Source organism: Budorcas taxicolor, chromosome 10 (genome assembly GCF_023091745.1).
Source record: "Budorcas taxicolor isolate Tak-1 chromosome 10, Takin1.1, whole genome shotgun sequence".
Classification (NCBI taxonomy): Eukaryota; Metazoa; Chordata; class Mammalia; order Artiodactyla; family Bovidae; genus Budorcas; species Budorcas taxicolor.
Window position 1 is genome coordinate 36,372,868 of NC_068919.1, and position 21,088 is coordinate 36,393,955.

The window sequence follows — 21,088 nt, forward strand, 5'->3', positions numbered from 1 at the left end:
CTGACTTCTAACCGAGCTCTAAAAGAACTTGGGTGACTTAGAACTATTGGCCACTAGAATCCCAGCCTCCAGACCATAAGTCAGCCTACTTTAGTAACGTATATTTAAGTCTAAATACTTGTGTACTATATCTTTGGGCATATTACATTTAGTCCTTGCCCTCAAGTAGCCCAATCTAGCAAGAGACAGATGAATATAGAATCTGAGAAGTGCTACCATAACAGATGGAGCAGTTAATTCGGCTTAGACTTCTAAGGAGGGGGCTTAGACATAGAGAAGGATCATGTTAGTAAGAGAGGGCATTCCTGACTGAGCAAACCAGTAAAGACAAAGGAGACAGACACCGCACTGTGGGTTTAATGAGAATAACCTGGGAAGACTGGGCAGGCAAATGAGAGCAAAGAGAGAATATCTGGCTGGGTCCAGGTAGTGAAAGCAGTCACAAGAGGACCCCATTAATAATTAAATGTCTGGAGACATTTAAGTTGTTTAATTTATAAGTTCTGATTTATTAGATAAGTACTGATAAAATATTTAGAGAAATGTTCAGTAGATCAGTAAGATTAAGCATTGAAGTTTATTAAAAAAATTAATGATGATAAACAGGCACCCCCATCCCTCCCCTAGTTGAGAAACAGAGAATGACATGGGAAGAAGAGAACCCCTAGACCAGATTTAAGGTCACAGAGACTTTCCTCAGATAAACACTAGGTTCTTGTGATCTCATGACTTAATGGTTAAACTAGGTTTGTAAAATGAGAACTAACAATACATGGTAAATAACAGCCCCTTGGCTAAGACAAAACTTCAGAAAACAGTGGAAGCTTTCTAAATGTTCATGTCAATAGCAGTCTGATATTATTTACTTTTATACCTTTAGTTTCTCTTAATAAGCATGGTTCCAGTACCACAAAAATATTTATCAGTCACATGAAAGCATTTCAGTACTCTTGCAACCTGAACAAGAAGATGAAATATTTCTCCCTAATCAGTTTCCTTTTTTGCTTTTAATTTTTGGCTGCATTGTGTGGCATGTGGGTTCCTAGTTCCCTGACCAGTATCGAACCCATGCTTCCTGCAGTGGAAGCATGGAATCTTTAACCATTGGACTCCCAGGAAAGTCCCATTAATTAGATATTTTCAAAAGGCCATTTACAGGTTAAAGTTCCCCTGTCTTCTTCCTTTAAAGGATTAACCTTTCTTCCAGCCATAGTTATTTAAAAAATCTTTATTTAGTATATTCTCTTCTTCAGAGAATAAATTTGATAAACATAAGTTGTAAAATATTGTAGCAGTAGTTTTTTGATAGGTAATTTGATTATTAATAGTTATAAATACAAAAAGATTACCAGAAATAAGACATTATTTCTAATAAAACTTCAGGAAAAACTTGATTATTAAAACCCTTGTATCTTACAAGTTTTGCATATACAGTTTTAGCTCTTCTCAATAAGGCACCTGCAATAGTTAAAAAAAAAAATTGCTACTGCAGCCTTGCGGAACACCTCTTGTGTTGTTTCTCTGGCAAAGTACATTGTTAATCAAGAGTCATATATTTACAAACATCCTAAATTCTACGAATAAATACTTGGAGGGACTGAAATAAAATCATAAATCCTCAGATTAACCATAGTGGCCTCTCATGAATTACCTGAATTTCCTAAAAACATGAAGTGTTAACACAGAGGTGGAATGGCAACTGATTTTATGAAAGCTCACACATTGAAACACATGAGATTTCAAGCTGTTGTGTGGAGCTATTCTGGTACCAGGCAGCATCCCCTCACTGTATACATAGCAACTAGCTACTGGGTTTCTTAAAGCCAAAGTAGTGATGGTTTTGAAAATCAATCAATTGTCCTTTGCCCTATCCATGACTCAAAATGGAGGACGCTTCCTGTCTCTTGATTCCTTTTAGCTTATTTAAGATGAGCCCTGGAAAGGAAAACAATCACTGCGTGAAATGTGACCTCCTGGAGTATCATCTTCTTAACAGCAGATACCCTTGACAACAGGAGCCTTTCAGTCAGCCCGATTGCAACAGGTTCCAAGTCAGTGTACTCTGTAGTTCCCATGCTCCTGGAGGACATCATGCAAATTTCTTCTTGGTAGCTGTGAACCTCTCCATGTACTAAAAATCATGAAAGAATTACGTATTACTATGCCTGAGACGGTAATTATTGGTTATTTAGGATTTTTTTTTAAATGGTTATTTAGGACTTGATGATTCTTTTTTCTTTAGGTTTTAATAGTTTTTCATTTCCTACAAAATCTACTTATTTTAGATGGAGATTTAAAGCACATGGTTTTGTGGAGTTTTTTCCTCCTTATATCCTAGTAGGAAACCTATCAAAAGATAAAGATGCTTTACAATAAGCTGTTTAGAGAAAAGAAAAAAAAATCACCTTGGAACAATACCATTTGGCTGATTCTCAGAACCCACCTCCATATTGGGAACAAATCCTACTGACATAAACAAGATTATACTGTACATACATCCTGTATCTGTAAACATTTATGTGGGTTACTTCACCTTTCTATTCTCTGGAACAGGAACTAGAAATGCAGAAGTACAATAATACATACCTTATCATAGCCTTCCAGTTCTCGAAGTTTCTTAATTTCAAAAAGGTTGCCTTCCACAGCAAGCAGACAGATCTGCGAATCACTGAGGATGCTCTGTGGAAGCATACTGAGCTCAAGACAATTCTCCTCCAGACGAAGAACTTTAAGACGAGGACAAGAAGATATCTTCACTGAGATCTGAGATATCTATTGAACAACAGTTTTTTAAAAAGGATAATAAGAAAAAGTACAAGCACTATAGTGATTATTTTTTACTAAATTAAAAATCTTTACTTGACTATTTGTCCTAGTTCTTTCTTTTACCACCCCCATTTTCTCACTACCCACTCATTCCAGAAGCCTCTTGTGTTACCCAGCTTCTGTTACTACTCCTCCAGTTTTTTGGGGAAAAACTTTTGAAGGTCACCAGTGGCTTTTTTTTGGAGAAGGAAATGGCAACCCATTCCTGTATTCTTGCCTGGAAAATCCCATAGACAGAGAAGCCTGGTGGGCCCCAGTCCATGGGGTCACAAAGAGTTGGACATGACTTAGTGACTAACACAACACACAAGTGGTTTTTTGGAAACAAAACTCTGATAATAAAAGCACTGTTCATTATAGAAAACCTGAGAATCACGGGTTTAAAGAAAACAGCTACACTGTAAACATTTTGGTAAATTTACTGCCTATCTTTTATGTGTACATAGATGCCAACCACTTTTCTGCCAAAGTCAAGGATTCATTGACCTCATTCCCTGTTGCATTTGACTGTGCTGTCTATCCTTTCCTTGAAACTCCCTCTTATACATACTAAGTGCTGTGGGTTTTTTTTTTCCTATTTTTTGAATTATTCCGGATTTTTGGCTTCCCTTCCTGTTTCTATGGGCATTTTCCAAGCAGCAGTCCCTAGTACTTAATATTTGATTTTTCTAAACTTTATCCTAGGAAAGCCTGTTCATCCTTAAAGCTATCCCTTCTGTTAAACTATGTATCAGCATTCATTTCTGCTCACCTCTATTTCCTTTCCTGTGTCTCTGATTTTCAATAAAATAACTTTGGATGCTTCACCATCATGCCCATTCCCAAGAGCACCACTCTTCTTTTAGCTCTTGAGTGCAATACCAAGCAGTTATCCTTGACTTATTCACCTCTTCTGCCCTTTAAATGTGCCAAGTCACCTAGTTATAGTTACTTAGCCCAGTAACCATCTCAGACCTTCACTGGGACCTAGTTAAAACTCAAATTCTCAGGCCCTACCCCAGAACTACAAAATCAGAAACAATGAGTATGGGGGCCCCATGATCTCTTAACCAGCTGTCCAGGTTATTCTAATGCACACTACAACCTGAGAACCATTGATTTAACGGAGCACAGGAATGTAGAGCAGGTGTTCAACTTGCTTAGCCAATTTTTTCTCCAAATATTCAGAATGTTTTCCCTAAAAGCTCAAGAACATAAAATAACTACTTTAAGGAAAAGATAAGACCAGGCCCCTCAAAGACTGAATTTCATCCTAAAGGTCAATACAATCTAGAATAGTTTTGACGAATAAAACTTAACTGCAATCTTTGGAATGTCCTACATCTCTATGCTGTCCAATACGGTAGCCACTAGCCACATATGGTTACTGAGCTATTGAAATATGGCTAGTGCAGCTGAAGAATTTTTTTTTGTTTAAATGAATTTTAATGGCCATGTAGCTACTGGCTACTGTAATGGACTATGCAGATTTAGAAGCACAGACTAGAAAACCAAAGATGACCTGGTCTCACTGTGATTAATATTTCATCATTTGTGCTTTATTTCTAGATCAGATATTGTTTCTCCAGTCAGATACATGTTAACCAAAGAGCTTCTGAAGTTAAACAACTTTCAAATACTACAATTAAAGCTATCCAACAAAGAAATGAGCGATCTACAGAAATCTATCACTGATGGTTTTTCAGCAAAAGCAGGATACACTTGACATGCCAAAGAAAAATGAATGACCCCTGATGTCCAACTCTGAGAACTTAGGAGTTTAAGCCTCTTTTCTACTCTATCTTCCTGACATAGGTCCTAGATAGTTCCCTGACATAGTTGCTAGATAATCAGAGGTATTTGAGGACTACCTGAAGAACTCATTTCCTGAGACAGGTTTCACTTTGGATATTACCTCCCATTATCTATCTCACCCTCCAAAGAACACCTACACAACAAACACATCCAGTGTCTCAACTAACTTCATGGTATGTTGGGCTTTGAAATTAGTCCAGTCCATAGAATGTATCTCTCTTCTAACCTCTGATACCCCCTCCATGAATATAGTGTAGAGAACAATTGGTTATTCAGGAGACCGCAAACCAACATAACACACTGTAGAAAAAAAATTGTTAAGCTCTAGACCTGGTTCTGGTTGAGGTTGAGTTCAATGACCTGCAGCTCCCCGACTATATCAGGTATGCTCCGAATCTGGTTCTTGGAGAGATCCACTACATCCAGGTGCCATAGGCTACACAGCTGCGATGGCAGAGCTCTCAGCTGGTTCCCAGAGAGGCTCAGGGTCTTAAGGGCAGATAGTTGCCCAAAAGTAGATGGCAGCTCTCTCAATTGATTGTTGTTTAGGCTTAGTGTCTCCAGTTTCTTCAGACTGCATAACTCGTCAGGAAGAGCAGCTAGCAAAGAAAAATGTAAAACCTGAATCTGATACAGCTGAAAAACACCTTTGATGAAGTTTAAAAAAAAACTATATGGCAGTTTGTTATGCCTCTTGTTAAATATACATAGGCTTTTCACATGTTGCCCCATTTTTAAGTATTGCATCTTTACCAACATAGTCTGCAGAAGGTGAGGGTGCCATCAAAATGCAGGAAAACATTATGTGTATAATGGGCTCCTTTTGTGAAGAAGCCACTGCACAATCCCACAGCAGTTTTGTGGGATTGGAAGGCCCTCTCCTTCCCATACCATCTGCCTTTCCAAATTAGCAGCAAAATTAACTCTGTTTACAGTACACTCCAAAGATAGTCCCTTTCAAGTCCAAATTAACTTCCTATCAATCATTACCCCACCAGAGGAGGCTTATAGGTGTAATTCTAAGAGACAGAACGCCTCGAGGATTCTGCCATTCTCCAGCCTCTGTAGCTCCCTGAAGCTTGTAAGAAACCCCCCCCCCCCAAAAAAACAAAAAACCCCACCTTTTTTTGTTGTTGTTAGATTCTGATACATTTACTTGAATACCAGTTTAATAACATTATAATTATACTCCAAACTCTATTCCAAGAGAAAAACCACCCTTCTTAAAGCCGATCACTAGCAAAATTCCCAGGAGCAAAAGCCATACTTAATTTGTTATTGTTCAAGGAGAGGCTCTTTAGCAGAGTAAACTTCCCTATGATCATAGGCGGCAGATTCTCGATTTTGTTGTTGGACAAGTCGATGGTCCTGAGATTGCTTGTCAGCTTCTGCAACTCTGAGGGGAACTGAAGAAAGAGGTTCTCAGAGCAGAGAATCGCTTATCTATTAACTTCACCGCCCGCCGTCCCTCTCCCTTTACACTCCTTGGTCGGATCCCTCCCAGGTCTCACCTCGGTCAGCCCACGGTCCTTAAGTTGAAAGACACCAGTCTTCTGCGCGGTTTCCACATGAGCGCGGAGGGCACTATTTCCCATCCTAACTCCAAGGCTCAGGTCCCTGCGGGAAGGAAGCGCAGCTGTTACCACTCGGTTCTAGCCGGCACCCAGCTACCGCGTCGGCCTCCCGGCTGCGTCTCAGTCCCCAGCTGTCACCTCCTGCCGATCCCGGGATCTTGGAGGCCAGCTTAAGAGTGGCAAGAAAGAAAGAGAAGAACGCCAGGCCCTGTCGATTTTGCAGCTGATCCGAGGCGAGACACTGCTAGGAGTTGAGGGAAGATCAGGGATCCCAGAACTCGCCTCGTACCGCTCAGCTCACGGCAGGTTCGGCAGGGGAAGACCCGGGATCGGCGCTCACTGGGATGCGCTGCCCAGGCTTCCGCACGGGCGGAAACGCCCTGTGACGTCATCGAGGCGCGCGGTGCGTTCCACTCACTCTGCGCGCCACCCGGGAAGGTGGCTCACAGCCATGGCCGCGGCGAACCGCTGGGACCCGGCTACCGCGTCAAACGCTGCTGGGCTACTGCTGGGCCATTTCGTTACATCGGAGTTGGTTACTGAGGTGCGTGGCGACGATGGCGTCATTAAGGAGGTGTACCCGGTGGCGACAGAAGCTGGCTGTGAGGTGGTGGTGCCGGAGTGGGTGTTGAGAGTGCTGGCTGGAGGCCGATAGGGCTGCTTGCTGGCAGAAGTGACTGGGCCGCGGTGGGTTATGCAAAAGTGGGGGTCTGAGTAGATGGTGTTTCAAGTGTCTGGCAGGCGAGATATCTCTGGTCAGTTCGTGGGCGATAATAAAAACTAATGTTTCCCCGCCTTTTTTTCAATCCAGTGATAACCGCCTGTAGATTGTATGGATGGCGGGGTTGGGAAATAATGGGTAGATAGTTAAAACGGACGTTCCCAAACGATGCCCATTGTGTAAAATATTGAAGTCTTACGAAGCGCTGGGTCCGGGAGGGCGCCAAGGGAAGCACGCATGTTTACAGGCTAGGGAGTCGCGGGGCTGGGGGGTGGGGAGGTGGTTATTGGCGAGAAAGACCCGAAAGGCCTGGATATGAATGGCAAAACATAACCACAGCACTCCCCAATTCTCATCTTCCTCACTTCTCTCCTGTGTTTTCTTCCTACCAACTTGTCTAGGGCTCTGGGCGATAGTGAAGGACAGGGAAGCCTGTCATGCTGCAGTTCTTGGGGTCACAGAGTCAGACAATTTGTATAGTACAGTTCTTTTTTTTTTTTTTTTTACTTTACAATACTGTATTGGTTTTGCCATACATTGACATGAATCCACCACGGGTGTACATGCGTTCCCAAACATGAACCTCCCTCCCCATAACATCTCTCTGGGTCATCACTGTGCACCAGCCCCAAGCATGCTGTATCCTGCATCGGACATAGACTGGCGATTCGATTCTTACATGATAGTATACATGTTTCAATGCCATTCTCCCAAATCATCCCACCCTCTCCCTCTCCCTCTGAGTCCAAAAGTCCGTTATAAACATCTGTGTCTTTTTTGCTGTCTTTATAGTACAGTTCTGTAACAAAGTAATTTGATAAATTCATACTATAAGACATTTGGGATTTGTCAGTCTAGAATGTATTGGTAGAAGATAAACCAAGGGAATAAGTCTCTGGTGAGTTAGGCTGCTGATTGCTTTGGGGAGGATCTTCCTTGTGTCCTTCAAGTAAGGCTAATTAGACATACTTGTTTTGCCTACAGGTAAACTGCCAATCCATAGCTCCTTAAAACCATCTTATAATCTTACTACATAGCTAGATCCAATGAGGAAACTTCTCAGATTTGTAGCATGATTCTACTTTAAGTAAACTGTACATATGAAAACCTATTTTTATTATAAGGATTTATCATTCTTTCAGAATGATGTATTATATGATCACTTTAAACAGTCTATCCATTAAGTACACATCATCCCATGTGCGTTAAAAATTAAGAGTAATGCTTAAAACTGTGTGATATGATATGATACAACACTTCTAGAAAATACAGCTTATTGAAGCTTTGTTCTGTTTTGATCTGTCCATTGGAGAATGGTTTAGTGAAAGAAAGGTAGGGTTAATTGTCTGTAGGATAATACGGGATACTGCTTTGGCTTATGCCCTGTTGTTGTTGTTCTTATTCTGTGACCCCAGGAACTGCAGCCTGCCAGTCTTCCCTGTTCTTCACCATCTCCCAGAGTTTGCTCAAATTCATGGCCACTGAATTGGTGATGCTATCTAACCATCTCATCCTCTGCCATCCTCTTCTGCCTTCAGCCTTTCCCAGCATCAGGGTCTTTTCCAGTGAGTCGGCTCTTTGCATCAGGTGGCCAAAGTATTGGAGCTTCAGCTCAGCATCAGTCCTTCCAATGAGTATTTAGGATTGATTTCCTTTAGGATTGACTGGTTTGATCTCCTTGCAGTCCAGAGGACTCTCAGGAGTCTTCTCTAGCACTGTAATTCAAAAGCATGTATTCTTTGGTGCTCAGCCAGCTCTAACATCCATACATGACTCCTGGAAAAACCATAACTTTGACTATATGGACCTTTGTCGGCAAAGTGATGTCTCTGCTTTTTCATACTCTGTCTAGGTTTGTTGTAGCTTTCCTTCCAAGGAGCTTCATGGCTACAGTCACCGTCCACACTGATTTTGGAGCCCAAGAAAATCTGTCACTGTTTCCAATTTTTCCCCATCTATTTGCCATGAAGTGATGGGACTGGATGCCATGATCTTAGTTTTTTGAGTGTTGAGTTTTTTAAGCCAGCTTTTTCAGTGTCCTCTTCCACCCTCATCAAGAGGCTCTTTGATTCCTCTTCACTTTCTGCCGTTAGAGTGGTATCTGCACATCTGAGGTTGTTGATATTTCTCTTAGTGGCTTTGTGAAAGTGTTAATCACTCAGTTGTGTCCCACTCTTTCATGGACTGCAACACCGTGGACTGTAACCCTCGAGGCTCCTTTGTCCATGGCAATCTCCAGGCAAGAACACTGGAGTGGGTAGCCTTTCCCTTCTCCAGAGGATCTTCGTGACTCAGGGATCAAACCCAGTCTCCTGCATTGCAGGCAGATTCTTTACTATCTGAGCCACCACAGATGTAAGAAGTCCTTACATCCTAGATATTCCTTACATCCTAGATATTCCAGCAAACTTTTGAGTCACAGTGCCTTGATATGAGCTCCCTCTACTGGCAATACATGAGATAAGGATCCGGACCTAAAAAAGCCCCTCAGAATCTATTTTCTAATAGAAAGGAAGAGTACTACACATGCATACACACATAGTCTGTTTTCTGTGTACTGCTCTCTTCCGCACTTCGCTACCATTTTAGAGCCTCTCTGTTAATGCTGCCTCCCTTTTAATGTCCCTAGCTAGAATTCAGTATGAAGAAGGACAGAGAAAAAAAGAAAGGATGCTCACAGATACAAGCATAAACAGATATGTAGATATAGATACCACAGTGTTATCAGGATTTTTACGTGAATGTCTAGACATGAATGTCCTGGATTTCAACTTCTTGTACCTAGCAGCAGAGTAAATAGAAATACCCTAAACAGATGCCCAGTGGCATGTAAAGTTCATATAATATATAACGGTAGTTGTCAATAGTAAAGACTTTCGAATTTTCCAATCCTTGCTTTTTTTTTTTATGGTGTTCCCTAAGTCACAGTCCTCAAAACAGAATTTCCATTTACTAGAGGAATTTGACTGTTCTTTCTCTCCTCTCTCCTTTTCTTGAAGATTCTTGTTTTCCCTCTGGTTTCTCTTGCATGTTTTTGGATAAGCTCCATTACCCTGTTGTTGAACGCAAGAGTTTACTAGTTTGCAAACATGCAACCAAGATTAGTGTACAAACATGGAAGGATGAAGAGGTACCAGAGAAGGAGGAAGTTACATTGAGAAATAGGAGATGTTTTACTTTAATTTACCTTCTTACCTTTAATTTACTTCTGAGAGCAGAAAGAGTCAGGCCAGTATAATGGAAATGCATATTGAATGTATTCTCATTTTAGCCCTGTTACACATTGGCAGTATAAAGTTGAACTAATACTTAACCTCCCCAGTCCTCAGGTTTGCCATCAGTAAAATATCCTGTGTTGTCCACCTCGGTGAATGACATAACTATCTGTCCAATCACCTGAAGCCGAATCCTTGGGAGTCATTACTGACTTGACTTTATTCCTCATTCCCTGTATCAACTAGGACTTATAAATTCCATCTTCTTAGGAACTAATATCTCTCCCTCCCTTTCCTTTTTAACTGCTACTGACCTAATCCAGTCTTATCTTCTCACCGGGTATGCTGTGGCAGCCACTTGTCTAAATATCCAACCTCCAGTCCAGCTCCACTAATTTTTTGTCAGTTTGATGTTGTTGGCTCATTACCAGAGTAGGTTGGGGTTTTTTACCCCACAATGTTGTGAAACTATTTTCAAACTTTTCTTTATTATCGCCAATGGAATCCCCATACTCATTAAGCAGACACTTCCCACTCCTTCCTCCCCCCATCTCCATTAATTTTATTTTCCATACTATCTCCATTTACATTTCTAAAATAGATATTATATATGATTATGTCACTTCATCAGAAAACTTTAAATTGCCTTCATTTTCTGCATTATGATTGCTTATTATAGCTGTCAAGATATCCCATGATTATGTAGGAAAACTATGTTTCCAGATTGAACTTTCCCTTCTCACATATATGTTAGTACTAACTCACAGTTACTGAGCATTTGTAATGTCTAGAACACCTTTTCCTTACCATCCATCATGAGCTTGTTAAGGGCAGAGAGCTTGTTTCATTCATCTTTGAATCTTCCATTGTCTAACTCAATGTTTATAAAATTATTATCATTATTCAGCCAACTTTTGCCATGAAGGGCCATAGAGTAAGTATTTGAGGCTTTTAGGTCCATAGGGTCAAAACTAAGCTATTTTAGTATGAGAACAACATGAGATAAGTAAATGAATGAACGAAGTTGAGTTTCAGCGAAACCTTATTTCTGGACCCTAAAATTTGAATTTCATTTAATTTCCATGTGTCACAAAATATTTTTCTTTTGATTTTTTTCTCCAACAATTAAGAAACATAAAAACCATTCTTAACCCTTAAGCTACACAAAAACAGTCAATGGGCTGTATTTAATTCATAGGCGGTAGCTTCCCAGCCCCTGGCCTATATGGTATCTGAAGTTCTTTCCTGTGCCAACATTCTAGAAAAGAAAAAGAGAATAGAAAAAACTATGGATGAAGCCAAGGGATGAAAAAGAGAATGTTCTTATTCTATGGTAACCTGTAATTTTAAAAAGTGATATAACAGACTGAAAGGATATAAAGGACGTGGGGCAAGGGGGTAGGCTTTTTACAAGAATAATTATGCCTGGACAAAACTATTCCTTTATCTGAGAGAGGAAGAATATGGAAAGAGACAATATGAATGACTTGTAGCCAACAGAGGTCATTTAATGAATCAGATGAATGATTCTGTGGCCCAGAGTGTTTGATTTTAGCCCCTAATCAGCAAGGCCTAGTAGACTAGGCCTTGGTCATTTGTGTAGAAGTGGTTCTCTAGCAAACTCAGCCTTAGAATTCTCTGGTAAACTATCAGTAGTGCCAATCTGGTGTGCATGATGCTTTAGGAAATAATACAAAGTGATTTTCTTTGTTTTTATTATTTTTTAAATATTTGGGTAAAGGATTTCTGATGGTGGAGGTTTTAAAAACAGGAAATACACATTGCTATTATCCTAATCTGTACTTCATTTTTCAGGGGGAGTGTTGGACATATCCTCATATTTTAGATATGTGCGCATGCTATTCCAGTGCATACAGAAACTTTTTCTGACATACTACTACTTACTTTGTCTGTTCACTTACCAATAGGAAATGTTAAATATATCTAAGAAATCAACTTCTTGCTTTGTGAACTTCTCCAGACTACAGCAGATCACAGATATTCAAGCTGAAATCTACCAGGTAAATTTTGCTGGAGTTTCTACTTTCCACTTCTACTAAAGGAAAGCATCTTAATTGGTTCCAACAATTTCCTTGCAAGTAGAATGGTATCTAGCACATAGCTGTGTAGGCTTTTCTTTGCAGTAGTTGATAACAGTAGTAATCATAGTAATGAGTAGTAGCAATAGCAGCTTAAACAGGGCTTAAACACCAAAATGAAAAGCTTCCATAACAAGTCATCTTCCTGCTCCCTTTAAATATTCCTGAGTTAAAGACTGTCCTTTTTTTAAAATCAAAGTTTAAGCTTTTACTTCAGGTAAGCTAAGTGGTATTTTTGTTTCTAATGTAGAAAAACCTGGAAATTGAACTCCTAAGCCTAGAAAAAGATGCAGCAGATGTTGTCCATCCTTCCTTTTTGGGTAAGTGATTTAATTAAACGAGTAATCATTCGAATGTCAACTTTTTCTTAAGATTACTTTAAATAAGCACTAGGCTACAAGGTTATGATAATTTTTCCAGGTATTATGCCAAAGCTAACAAAGTCAGCTTTTCTGTGGGCTTAGCTATTGCAAATAGCATAAAAAGTGGCTGAGGTAGGAGCTCCTCAGAGTCAGTAGAGCTTAAAAGACAAAGGCTGAAGAATCTTACAGATCAAAGTATCCTAAAGGGACATGATAGCTAAAGCAAAGGGTAACCATGGGTTGAATATTTGATTAGAAAAAAAAATTTTTGGTATAAATCACATTATTATTATGATATTTGGTGATGTTTAAATATAGGCTGCATTAAATATTGGCAGTATTGTACCAATGTTAAATTATCTGAATTTAATAGTAGTGATTTGATTCTCTTATACTACACTTGTTGTTACATTAGAGAATGTTCCTGTTTGGGAAAATACATGCTAAAGTTTTAGAAGTTAAAAGGTCACGACATCTGCAACTTACTCTCAAATTGGTTATGAAAAATATATGTATGTGAGTGTAAAGAAAGAGAAAAAATGTAGCCAAACGTTGGTTTGTGAGTCTAGGTGAAATGTCTATGGGAATTCAGTCAGTGAACTTTTCTTGAAACTTCTGTAAGTTTGAGATTTTTTTTAAATAATAATTTAAGAGTCAGTTGATAGCCATTAACTGAATTCTGGGGAAAATACTGACATAAGAGTAGCTGATAAGACAAATGTTTACTTTTTAGTGTTCATATAGAATATTAGAGGCAAAGACTTTATGTGAAAAATATGGCTCTGGCTATAAAAAGTAGGAGTAGAATTGGAAAACACTAAGAATTTAGCACTAGATTGGGTAGTCAATAGGAAGAGTAAGAGAAAATATTAATAGTTGAAAATGAAACTAGTGTTGGGTATTAAAGATAGCAAAGGGGAGATATTTAGGAGAGAAGTGGTGGGATTGATTTTTGATGTTGATAGTGATTTCAAAACTTGTCCTGTTGCTAACTATAAATTCTGATTCTGGTTTGTGTAGCTCAGAAGTGTCATAGTCTGCAAAGCATGAATAATCATTTGGAAGCAGTGCTAAAAGAAAAGCGGTCCCTCAGGCAAAGACTGTTGAAACCCATGTGCCAAGGAAACTTGCCTGTTGAAGCTGTTTATCACAGGTTAGACTACAAAGTAGACATTAACTGTTACATGTTTCCTGCTGCTGCTGCTGCTGCTGCTGCTAAGTCGCTTCAGTCATGTCCGACTCTGTGCGACCCCATAGACGGCAGCCCACCAGGCTCCACCGTCCCTAGGATTCTCCAGGCAAGAACACTGGAGTGGGTTGCCATTTCCTTCTCTAATGCATGAAAGTGAAAAGTGAAAGTGAAGTCGCTCAGTCGTGTCCGACTCTTGGCGACCCCATGGACTGCAGCCTACCAGGCTCCTCCATCTATGGGATTTTCCAGGCAAGAGTACTGGAATGGGGTGCCATTGCCTTCTCCCCATGTTTCCTGAGGGTAGTTTTTATTTAGAGTAGTAATTATTTCATAGCATAATTCATTGAATAGTATATGAGTGATTGTATCTATTATTAATGCTGATACTTTAAACCAGAAAGAAAACCCTTTACTCTAAAGAATTATAGCAATGGTGAAGAGAAAGGCATTTCTTTTGCCCAGTGTCTTGGAAATTATAATGACTTTAATGAAAGAAATTAGATTCATAACATAGTAAGGTGGATAAAATCATGTTAATATCTCTCTATAAAAATTCTGTTGGGGGAGTTTAAGCAGGGACAGATGAACACAGGGTCAACCAAAAGGAGGAAAATTACAATTCTGATCTTACCTGTGCTGACTGTATGCCTCAAAGCCTTGGGCAAATGACTTAAGTTTTTACCTTAGCTTCCCATTCCATAGAAGGGGCATGCTCTCTTTTTTCTCAAAGGAGTATGGGAAGTATCAAATTGAAGGTGTAGGTTATTAATAATAAATAATAATAAAGTTAAAAAGCACGTATCTGGTGATCTGATTGCTTTCTCCAACCAGTGTCTTACTAACTGACCCTGAGCCGATCGATAATTCCTTTTAAAAAAAAAAAAAAATTATTTATTTGGCTATGACAGGTCTTAGTTACAGCATACAGGATCTTTAATTGTGGCATGCAGGATCTAGTTCCCTGACTAGGGATGGAACCCAGGCCCCCTGCATTGGGGAGTGCAGAGTCTTAACTGCTGGACCACCAGGGAACAGTATTTCCTCTTAAGTGTCAAATCTTTTACCTTACAGTCAAATAATAGATATACAAATCCCATGCTTGTGAATATATTCAGTATAGTAAAATATCATTAATATATATACTATAAATTATAAATATCAGAAGAACTAAGTAATAATTTGAAGGCATGTTGCAAATACAAAGATTTAAAGTAGTTTCATGTGTAGGCTATTTCAGTGAAGCTCATTTATCCTTGTTGTCTTCACCCTTCAAGAATAAGTGGATTGAAAAGGAATGAGGTTTTACCTAGAGAAATTTTTTTACTTATGTGAGAAAGTGATTAACATTCATGTTTGTCTAACATTAGGTAACATTAGACACGATTAGTGTTGTCTCTGTTTTTCTGTTTGGATGACAAGCTAATTCCTATTTAAAATGAAAGAGAAGAACCTTTTTTATCCTTGATATTTCCATGAATGCAGAAAGGTTATTTAATGACTCATTGGGTAGATTGTAATTCTCTTATTTCATATTAAAAGTTCTAATTAAAGGGAAAAAAGAAAACACAAAATATCTGAAGTGGAAAAAAAATAGTTGACTTTTTTTTCTCCTACCTTCAGATACATGGTGCATTTGCTGGAATTGGCAGTAACTTTCATTGAGCGATTAGAAGATCATCTTGAAACAATTAGAAATATCCCTCATTTAGATGCAGATCTAAAGAAAATGGTGAGTATTACCAATAGCATTTAGGTACTTCATTTCCTTTCACCTTGCTTATAACTATCATTGGTTCTTTTATACTAGAATCTCAAATGTGTGATCTCCCTGTTTAACTTTTTGATGGCTAATATTATCAGTGAATTATTTTTTTAATTAGGATGCCTTTTTTAAAATTTATAAGTCATTTTACATCGTTTTATTCAAATATTTAATAAATCTGTTATCTTCATTGTGCAAGGAACTATGCTATATATATCATGAGAGAGAAACAGATATGACCAATCCCTTCCTTCAGATTCTCAAGGTTTGGTGAGAGAAAATATAAGATACTTTTTACTTTATAGTATTATTTGCACAGTGAGTACAGCAGAGAATGATAAAGAAGATGCTATCTATTAAGCACAGAAAAAGGGGTGATTACTTTCATTTTAAGAAGATTGGGACTAGAATAGGAAGTAGGAATATTTCAGTAAAGTTTTAAATAGGAGTTAGAAGCAAGCTGCATCTTGAAGAATCAGTGAAAAAGAGTAGTTCAGCCAAAAGCAGTTTGAGACAAGACGTGAAAATTAGAGAGCATAGGTATTTGAGGAAAGAATGGTACTCCAGCTGATTTTTAAGGGCATTGAGAGGGAGATTGGCACAGGGTTAGTTCATGGAATATTTTGAAAATCAGACTAAGAAGTTTAGACTTGGAGTATTGGGGAACTGTTGGATGGTTTTTTCATTTGTTTTTAGAGTAGTGCACAGAGGGTTGATTTACTTAATCAGAACTGTAGTTTAATCATGGAGAAAATAACGGTAGAGTAGACTGAGCCTTGTCACTCCCAGGTATGAGCATAGATCATCAGTATCACCTGGAACCTTGTTAGAAATGCAGAACTCCTTCACCTTAGACCTTCAGAATCTGAATCTATAGTTTAACAAGTTCCTCAGGTGATTTCTGTACACATCATTAAAATTTGATGAGCTGTGGGTTAGAGGACTAGGCAGAGGAACCAAAGGCAAGAAACTTGGAGAATAAATATAGTTGTTCAGATGAAAGATTTAAAGCATCTGAATACAAAGGATTGTGCTGATTATTTTAGATTCTAGAGGTCAAGCTTCTATCATGTGGCTACTATTTGGACAAGTGACACATCCAAGGAATGAAATTTCTAGCCTTGGGGCCTTGAGGATGAGTAGTATCAAGAGATTAAAGAAACCAATAAGTTTGTTTTCTGACATGTCTTACACAGAGAGTAAATGTTTAGTCATGGTTTGTTGAACTGTAGTTAAATTGAGTTTGAGATACTGAATATGCATCTAGATGGAGATTTCCAGAGAACTGAAATGTAGGACTGAACTTTAAGAAGGTTAGTTTGACAGTATAGACTGAGTGTCATCTGCATGAAGGTGATCAGTAAAAAGAAAGGAGAGTTGAACTCACAAAGAAAAAGAATGTGTAGGAGATTTAAGGAGCCTTTGTATTAAGAGGCTGGAAAAGATAAGTTGTTAACTTTTGGTGTCATAATTCTTATGATACAGTAATGATGTATTAATGAGAGACATGGTTTCTCTCCTGTTTTCCCCTTCTTTCATCTGTTACAGAGCACAGCTTTAGCAAAGATGGATATTTTGGTGACTGAGACAGAAGAACTGGCAGAGAATGTACTCAAGTGGCGAGAACAACAAAAGGAAGTTTCCTCTTATATCCCCAAAATATTAGCTGAAAAAAATTCTCTTCATAAACATGTTATAGTGCCTCCTTTACCTCTTACTTCTAAAGTTAATGTTCAAACTATTAATGCCAAGTAATTATCAACTGTTTATTTTTATTTAATTATATGTAATTGTGTGAAGCCCATTTCTAGGCAATTATAACACAGGTATTTATAGACTTTGCCACTAGCCAAACTGAAAGAGCCCTCTTTATATTGAAATACTAAGATTCCAAGTTCATTAAGACAAAACTGAATTTTCTTTTGTTTTCCATGTATTTTTGTTCCAGTTTTCAGTAAAGCTCAAATGTAAGTATGGCAGTTTATTAACATAAGTGCATTAACCATATCTTAGGTAGCAGACTTTATTATGTTTTTTAAAAATGCATGTTTTTGAATTAGAGGAGTCTAGAATCTCAAAGTATATTGATTATTCCTGTGGGATTGTCACTAAGTGTGCAGAAGAATAACAGCAGATCAGACTTCGATCCTTTGAAAGGCCTGCTTGAAAAGTTGGACCTTGGCTGGCATCTGGAAACTTAGATTCCAAGAGGATTCCCTCCACTCTCGTCAGTTAGAGTTGCTTTCTGTGACTAAGGTGTTTGTACAGTGTGGTTTGTGCTAACACATGCTTTCTTCCTGGGAATCTAGAATTTGGATATATGCTAGGCAGGATGTACCTATGTGAATAGCCCACAATAACAACCCTGGCACAGCTTGTTTGTTTTGTATTGATTTGGCCCTGCTGTGTGGCTTGTGGGATCTCAGTTCTCCAAGCAGGTATTGAACCCGGGCTGTTGGCGGTGAAAGCATGGAGTCCTAACCACTGAGCTGGAGTTCCCTGGCGCGGCATCTTTTGCTTCTGTTTGTTTGTTTTTGGCACTGCATCTTTAATGAGGTTTTATGGTAGACAACCTTTCACACATGTCACAATTCAGTTGCTGGAGGAATTAAGCACATCCTGTGGGACTCTATTGGCAGAGGACTCTGGAAGTTTGTGCCTGCTTTCCCCCCAGACTTTGCCCTGTACACCTTTTGCTTTGCTCTTCTGCTTCGAATGCTTTTGCTGGAGTAAATCATAGCTATGAGTGCAGTGATGTGCTGAGTCCTATGAGTCCTCCAAGCATCTCATCAAACCAGGGTGGCAAGGAGAGAGGTTATAGGGACCCGACATATGAAGCAGTTCCAGAGGGTATTCACTGGCAGCCTTAGAAACAGGCCAAAAAGCAAAGTAGAGCAAAGAAAAGAAAAAGGCACATTATGGTAAAACTTTGAGAGGTTTTACCTCACAAATTGCTCAGATATTTTACATATCAGAGTTTATTATGCATACAAAAGAGACTGGTATACTAAGTCTTAGGATGTATTTATTTGTATCAGGAGTAAAACTACTGTTGGCTTATTTTCAGACTTAGGGTTCTCTTTTGCTTTAAATGTATGCTTCCGTATTTTTATGCTATTGCATTCTCTATCACCGGAAGTCAGCACACTTTTTTTTTTTTTTTTTTTTTTTTTTTTACTTTATTTTACTTTACAGTACTGTATTGGTTTTGCCATACATTGACATGAATCCACCACGGGTGTACATGCGTTCCCAAACATGAACCCCCCTCCCACCTCCCTCCCCATAACATCTCTCTGGGTCATCACCGTGCACCAGCCCCAAGCATGCTGTATCCTGCATCTCAGCACACTCTTAAAGACAAGAAGACCTCAACATAGTGGATGAGTTAAGTAGTTGTCCATAAGGAAACAGTATCATTACCCAAAACTATCCTGCTAAAACAACATGTTTTGAAGCCTGTTTTGCTGACCTTTGCAACTGGGGTATAGAAGAGTTGTCATAATGTCTTGAATATTGCTGAACATTGCCTAGACACTTTAAGCAAAACTTTTAGTTGCATTTCATTAGAAATCCGTTCAAGCCCATTCTTGGTTTCAAACATCTTACTAAGCATTTTCTTCATGTAATTTCATATATGTATATATGAGGATATATATTTTTATGTCACAGTTATTGATATATATGATTTAAGTATTATTTTTGCCTTTTTTTGTCTTTTATGTCTTTTTCAAAATAAATAAACCTTTAGTTTCTAACTAAAACTTTGTGGTCCTTGTCTGAATTCTGTATTGAAAGGACAGATACTTTATTTAGCTTACACAGTTAAAAGTATAAGGATACAGGTTATCTGATTCACAAAAGCTTCAGGTAAGTTGAGACTGAGGTCTACTACAAAGAGAAAAACTAATTTAGTACTATGCTGAAGTCAATAAATGTGGATCAGTTGTTCTTTTCCCCCAGCTTCTAGACACGTAGATACTATCAATGTTGTTTAGTCACTAAGTTGGGTCTGACTCTTGGGAGCCCTATGGACTGTAGCCCACCAGGCTCCTCTGTCCACGGGATTTCCCAGGCAAGAATACTGGAGTGGGTTGCCATTTCCTTCTCCATGGGATTTTCCCAACCCATGGCTCTTGCGTCTTCTGAATTGGCAGACAGATTCTTTACCAGGGGAAGCCCCATGCGTGAGTGCTCACTTGCTTCATTAGTGTCTGACTCTTTGTGGCCCTGTAAAGTGTAACTCACCAGGCTCCTCAGTCCATGGGATTCTCCACACAAGAATACTGGAGTGGGTTGCCATGCCCTCCAGGGGATCTTCCCAACCCAGGGATTGCATTGAGTCTTCTGTGTCTCCTGCACTGCAGGCAGATTCTTTACCGTAAAGCCACTGGTGAAGCCCAAGGGAAGCCCCAGATACTATCAATAAGACCATCCAAACAAAAATAGTTCTGAATGTTTTTCTACTTACGCTAGATGTGTGAGAGTTGTGAATTCACTTCCAACACAAGAATGATGCTACTTTATGGAGACCATTCTGAAGAAATTTGCGTTGCTGCCTGATTTTTCCGGCACTTTTCTTATTTTACCCCTTGCTCTGATTTGTGATTCTGCCAACCTGACCCCTGTTATCCTCTCAACATTCCATATAGTTAGGAAAATAGCCTGAGGAACAGGAAAACCCAAAGGGTTTCCTGACATGCAAAATAGAGAGTTGAGATATTAATAAAATTAATCAATGTATTATGGAATTTCCTAAGGTAATCCCCGTAAAACATGAATTTATATGAGATTTATTCTGCAGTGTGTGGAATCTACTCATTATCTTAGAAATTAGTATAATTCAAGATAAGCAGATCACATTTTAGAGTTCTTTTTATTTTGCCTTTTTTTTTCCCTTTCTCACCATTTCCAAGTTAATTTTCTCTTGTTTTGGAAAAACCACATAAATGTAGGAAAAGATTTACATTAGGACATGGTAAGAGCAGGAGTCTAGGAATTTATGAACTGTTCCTAGGAGACGATGGACCTCCAAGGTTGTGCTACCCAAATTTAGGGTACCAAAACAGGACTCAAAATATCTTACTTGAGACTTTGAATCACTTTAATGTAGAAGGCTAGTAAAAGGGAAAAGTCATTCATTTCCTGAAGGCTGTGGTGAGATTACATTTTCAAGGAGACCCTACACAGACAATAGGCTTCCTTGTCAAAAATTAATTTACCTCAAGATGGCAACATATTTTTGATCAGTAGATACTAATACTACTTTCTGTAACTTATATTTTCTTTTCTGAGTCTTAGCTTTTGTGGGGTGTAAAAATTTACCTTGGTCAATAAAGATTTATTTGAAAAACTGCAGGATGGAAGGCTTTCTGCAGAAAACCTGATGATAGGTGGGACTCACTGAACAGTGTATCAGTAATCTGTGCTGCCTTTTCTCTCCAACTCCAGATTATATTCTTTCCATCTCCAACTCCAGATTCAGAGATTTAGAGACAGGGCTTGTCTTTAGCTACTACATTACAGAGAGTAATAGCAAAGGC

General features: G+C 38.8%; 2 protein-coding genes across 3 annotated transcripts; one reads left to right on the forward strand and one right to left on the reverse strand.

The window, feature by feature from the left end:
* Window positions 1–590: 590 nt before the first annotated feature.
* On the reverse strand, window positions 591–6,528 carry LRRC57 (leucine rich repeat containing 57). 2 transcript variants are annotated; one of them, XM_052646418.1, is made up of 6 exons: window positions 6,333–6,528; window positions 6,132–6,237; window positions 5,888–6,026; window positions 4,951–5,219; window positions 2,587–2,772; window positions 591–2,131 (listed from the first exon to the last, which is right to left on the reverse strand). In XM_052646418.1, the coding sequence occupies exons 2-6, from the start codon at window positions 6,213–6,215 to the stop codon at window positions 2,090–2,092; spliced, it is 720 nt and encodes a 239-aa protein (XP_052502378.1). In that variant the 5' UTR covers window positions 6,216–6,237; window positions 6,333–6,528; the 3' UTR covers window positions 591–2,089. The 2 variants fall into 2 exon arrangements, with proteins under 2 accessions (XP_052502378.1, XP_052502379.1); XM_052646419.1 differs by lacking the exon at window positions 6,333–6,528 and having other exon boundaries at window positions 6,132–6,261.
* A 117-nt stretch (window positions 6,529–6,645) lies between these two features.
* Window positions 6,646–17,300, forward strand: HAUS2 (HAUS augmin like complex subunit 2). Its single transcript, XM_052646420.1, has 6 exons — window positions 6,646–6,738; window positions 12,059–12,151; window positions 12,480–12,549; window positions 13,612–13,744; window positions 15,404–15,512; window positions 17,094–17,300. The coding sequence occupies exons 1-6, from the start codon at window positions 6,646–6,648 to the stop codon at window positions 17,298–17,300; spliced, it is 705 nt and encodes a 234-aa protein (XP_052502380.1).
* Window positions 17,301–21,088: the final 3,788 nt, after the last annotated feature.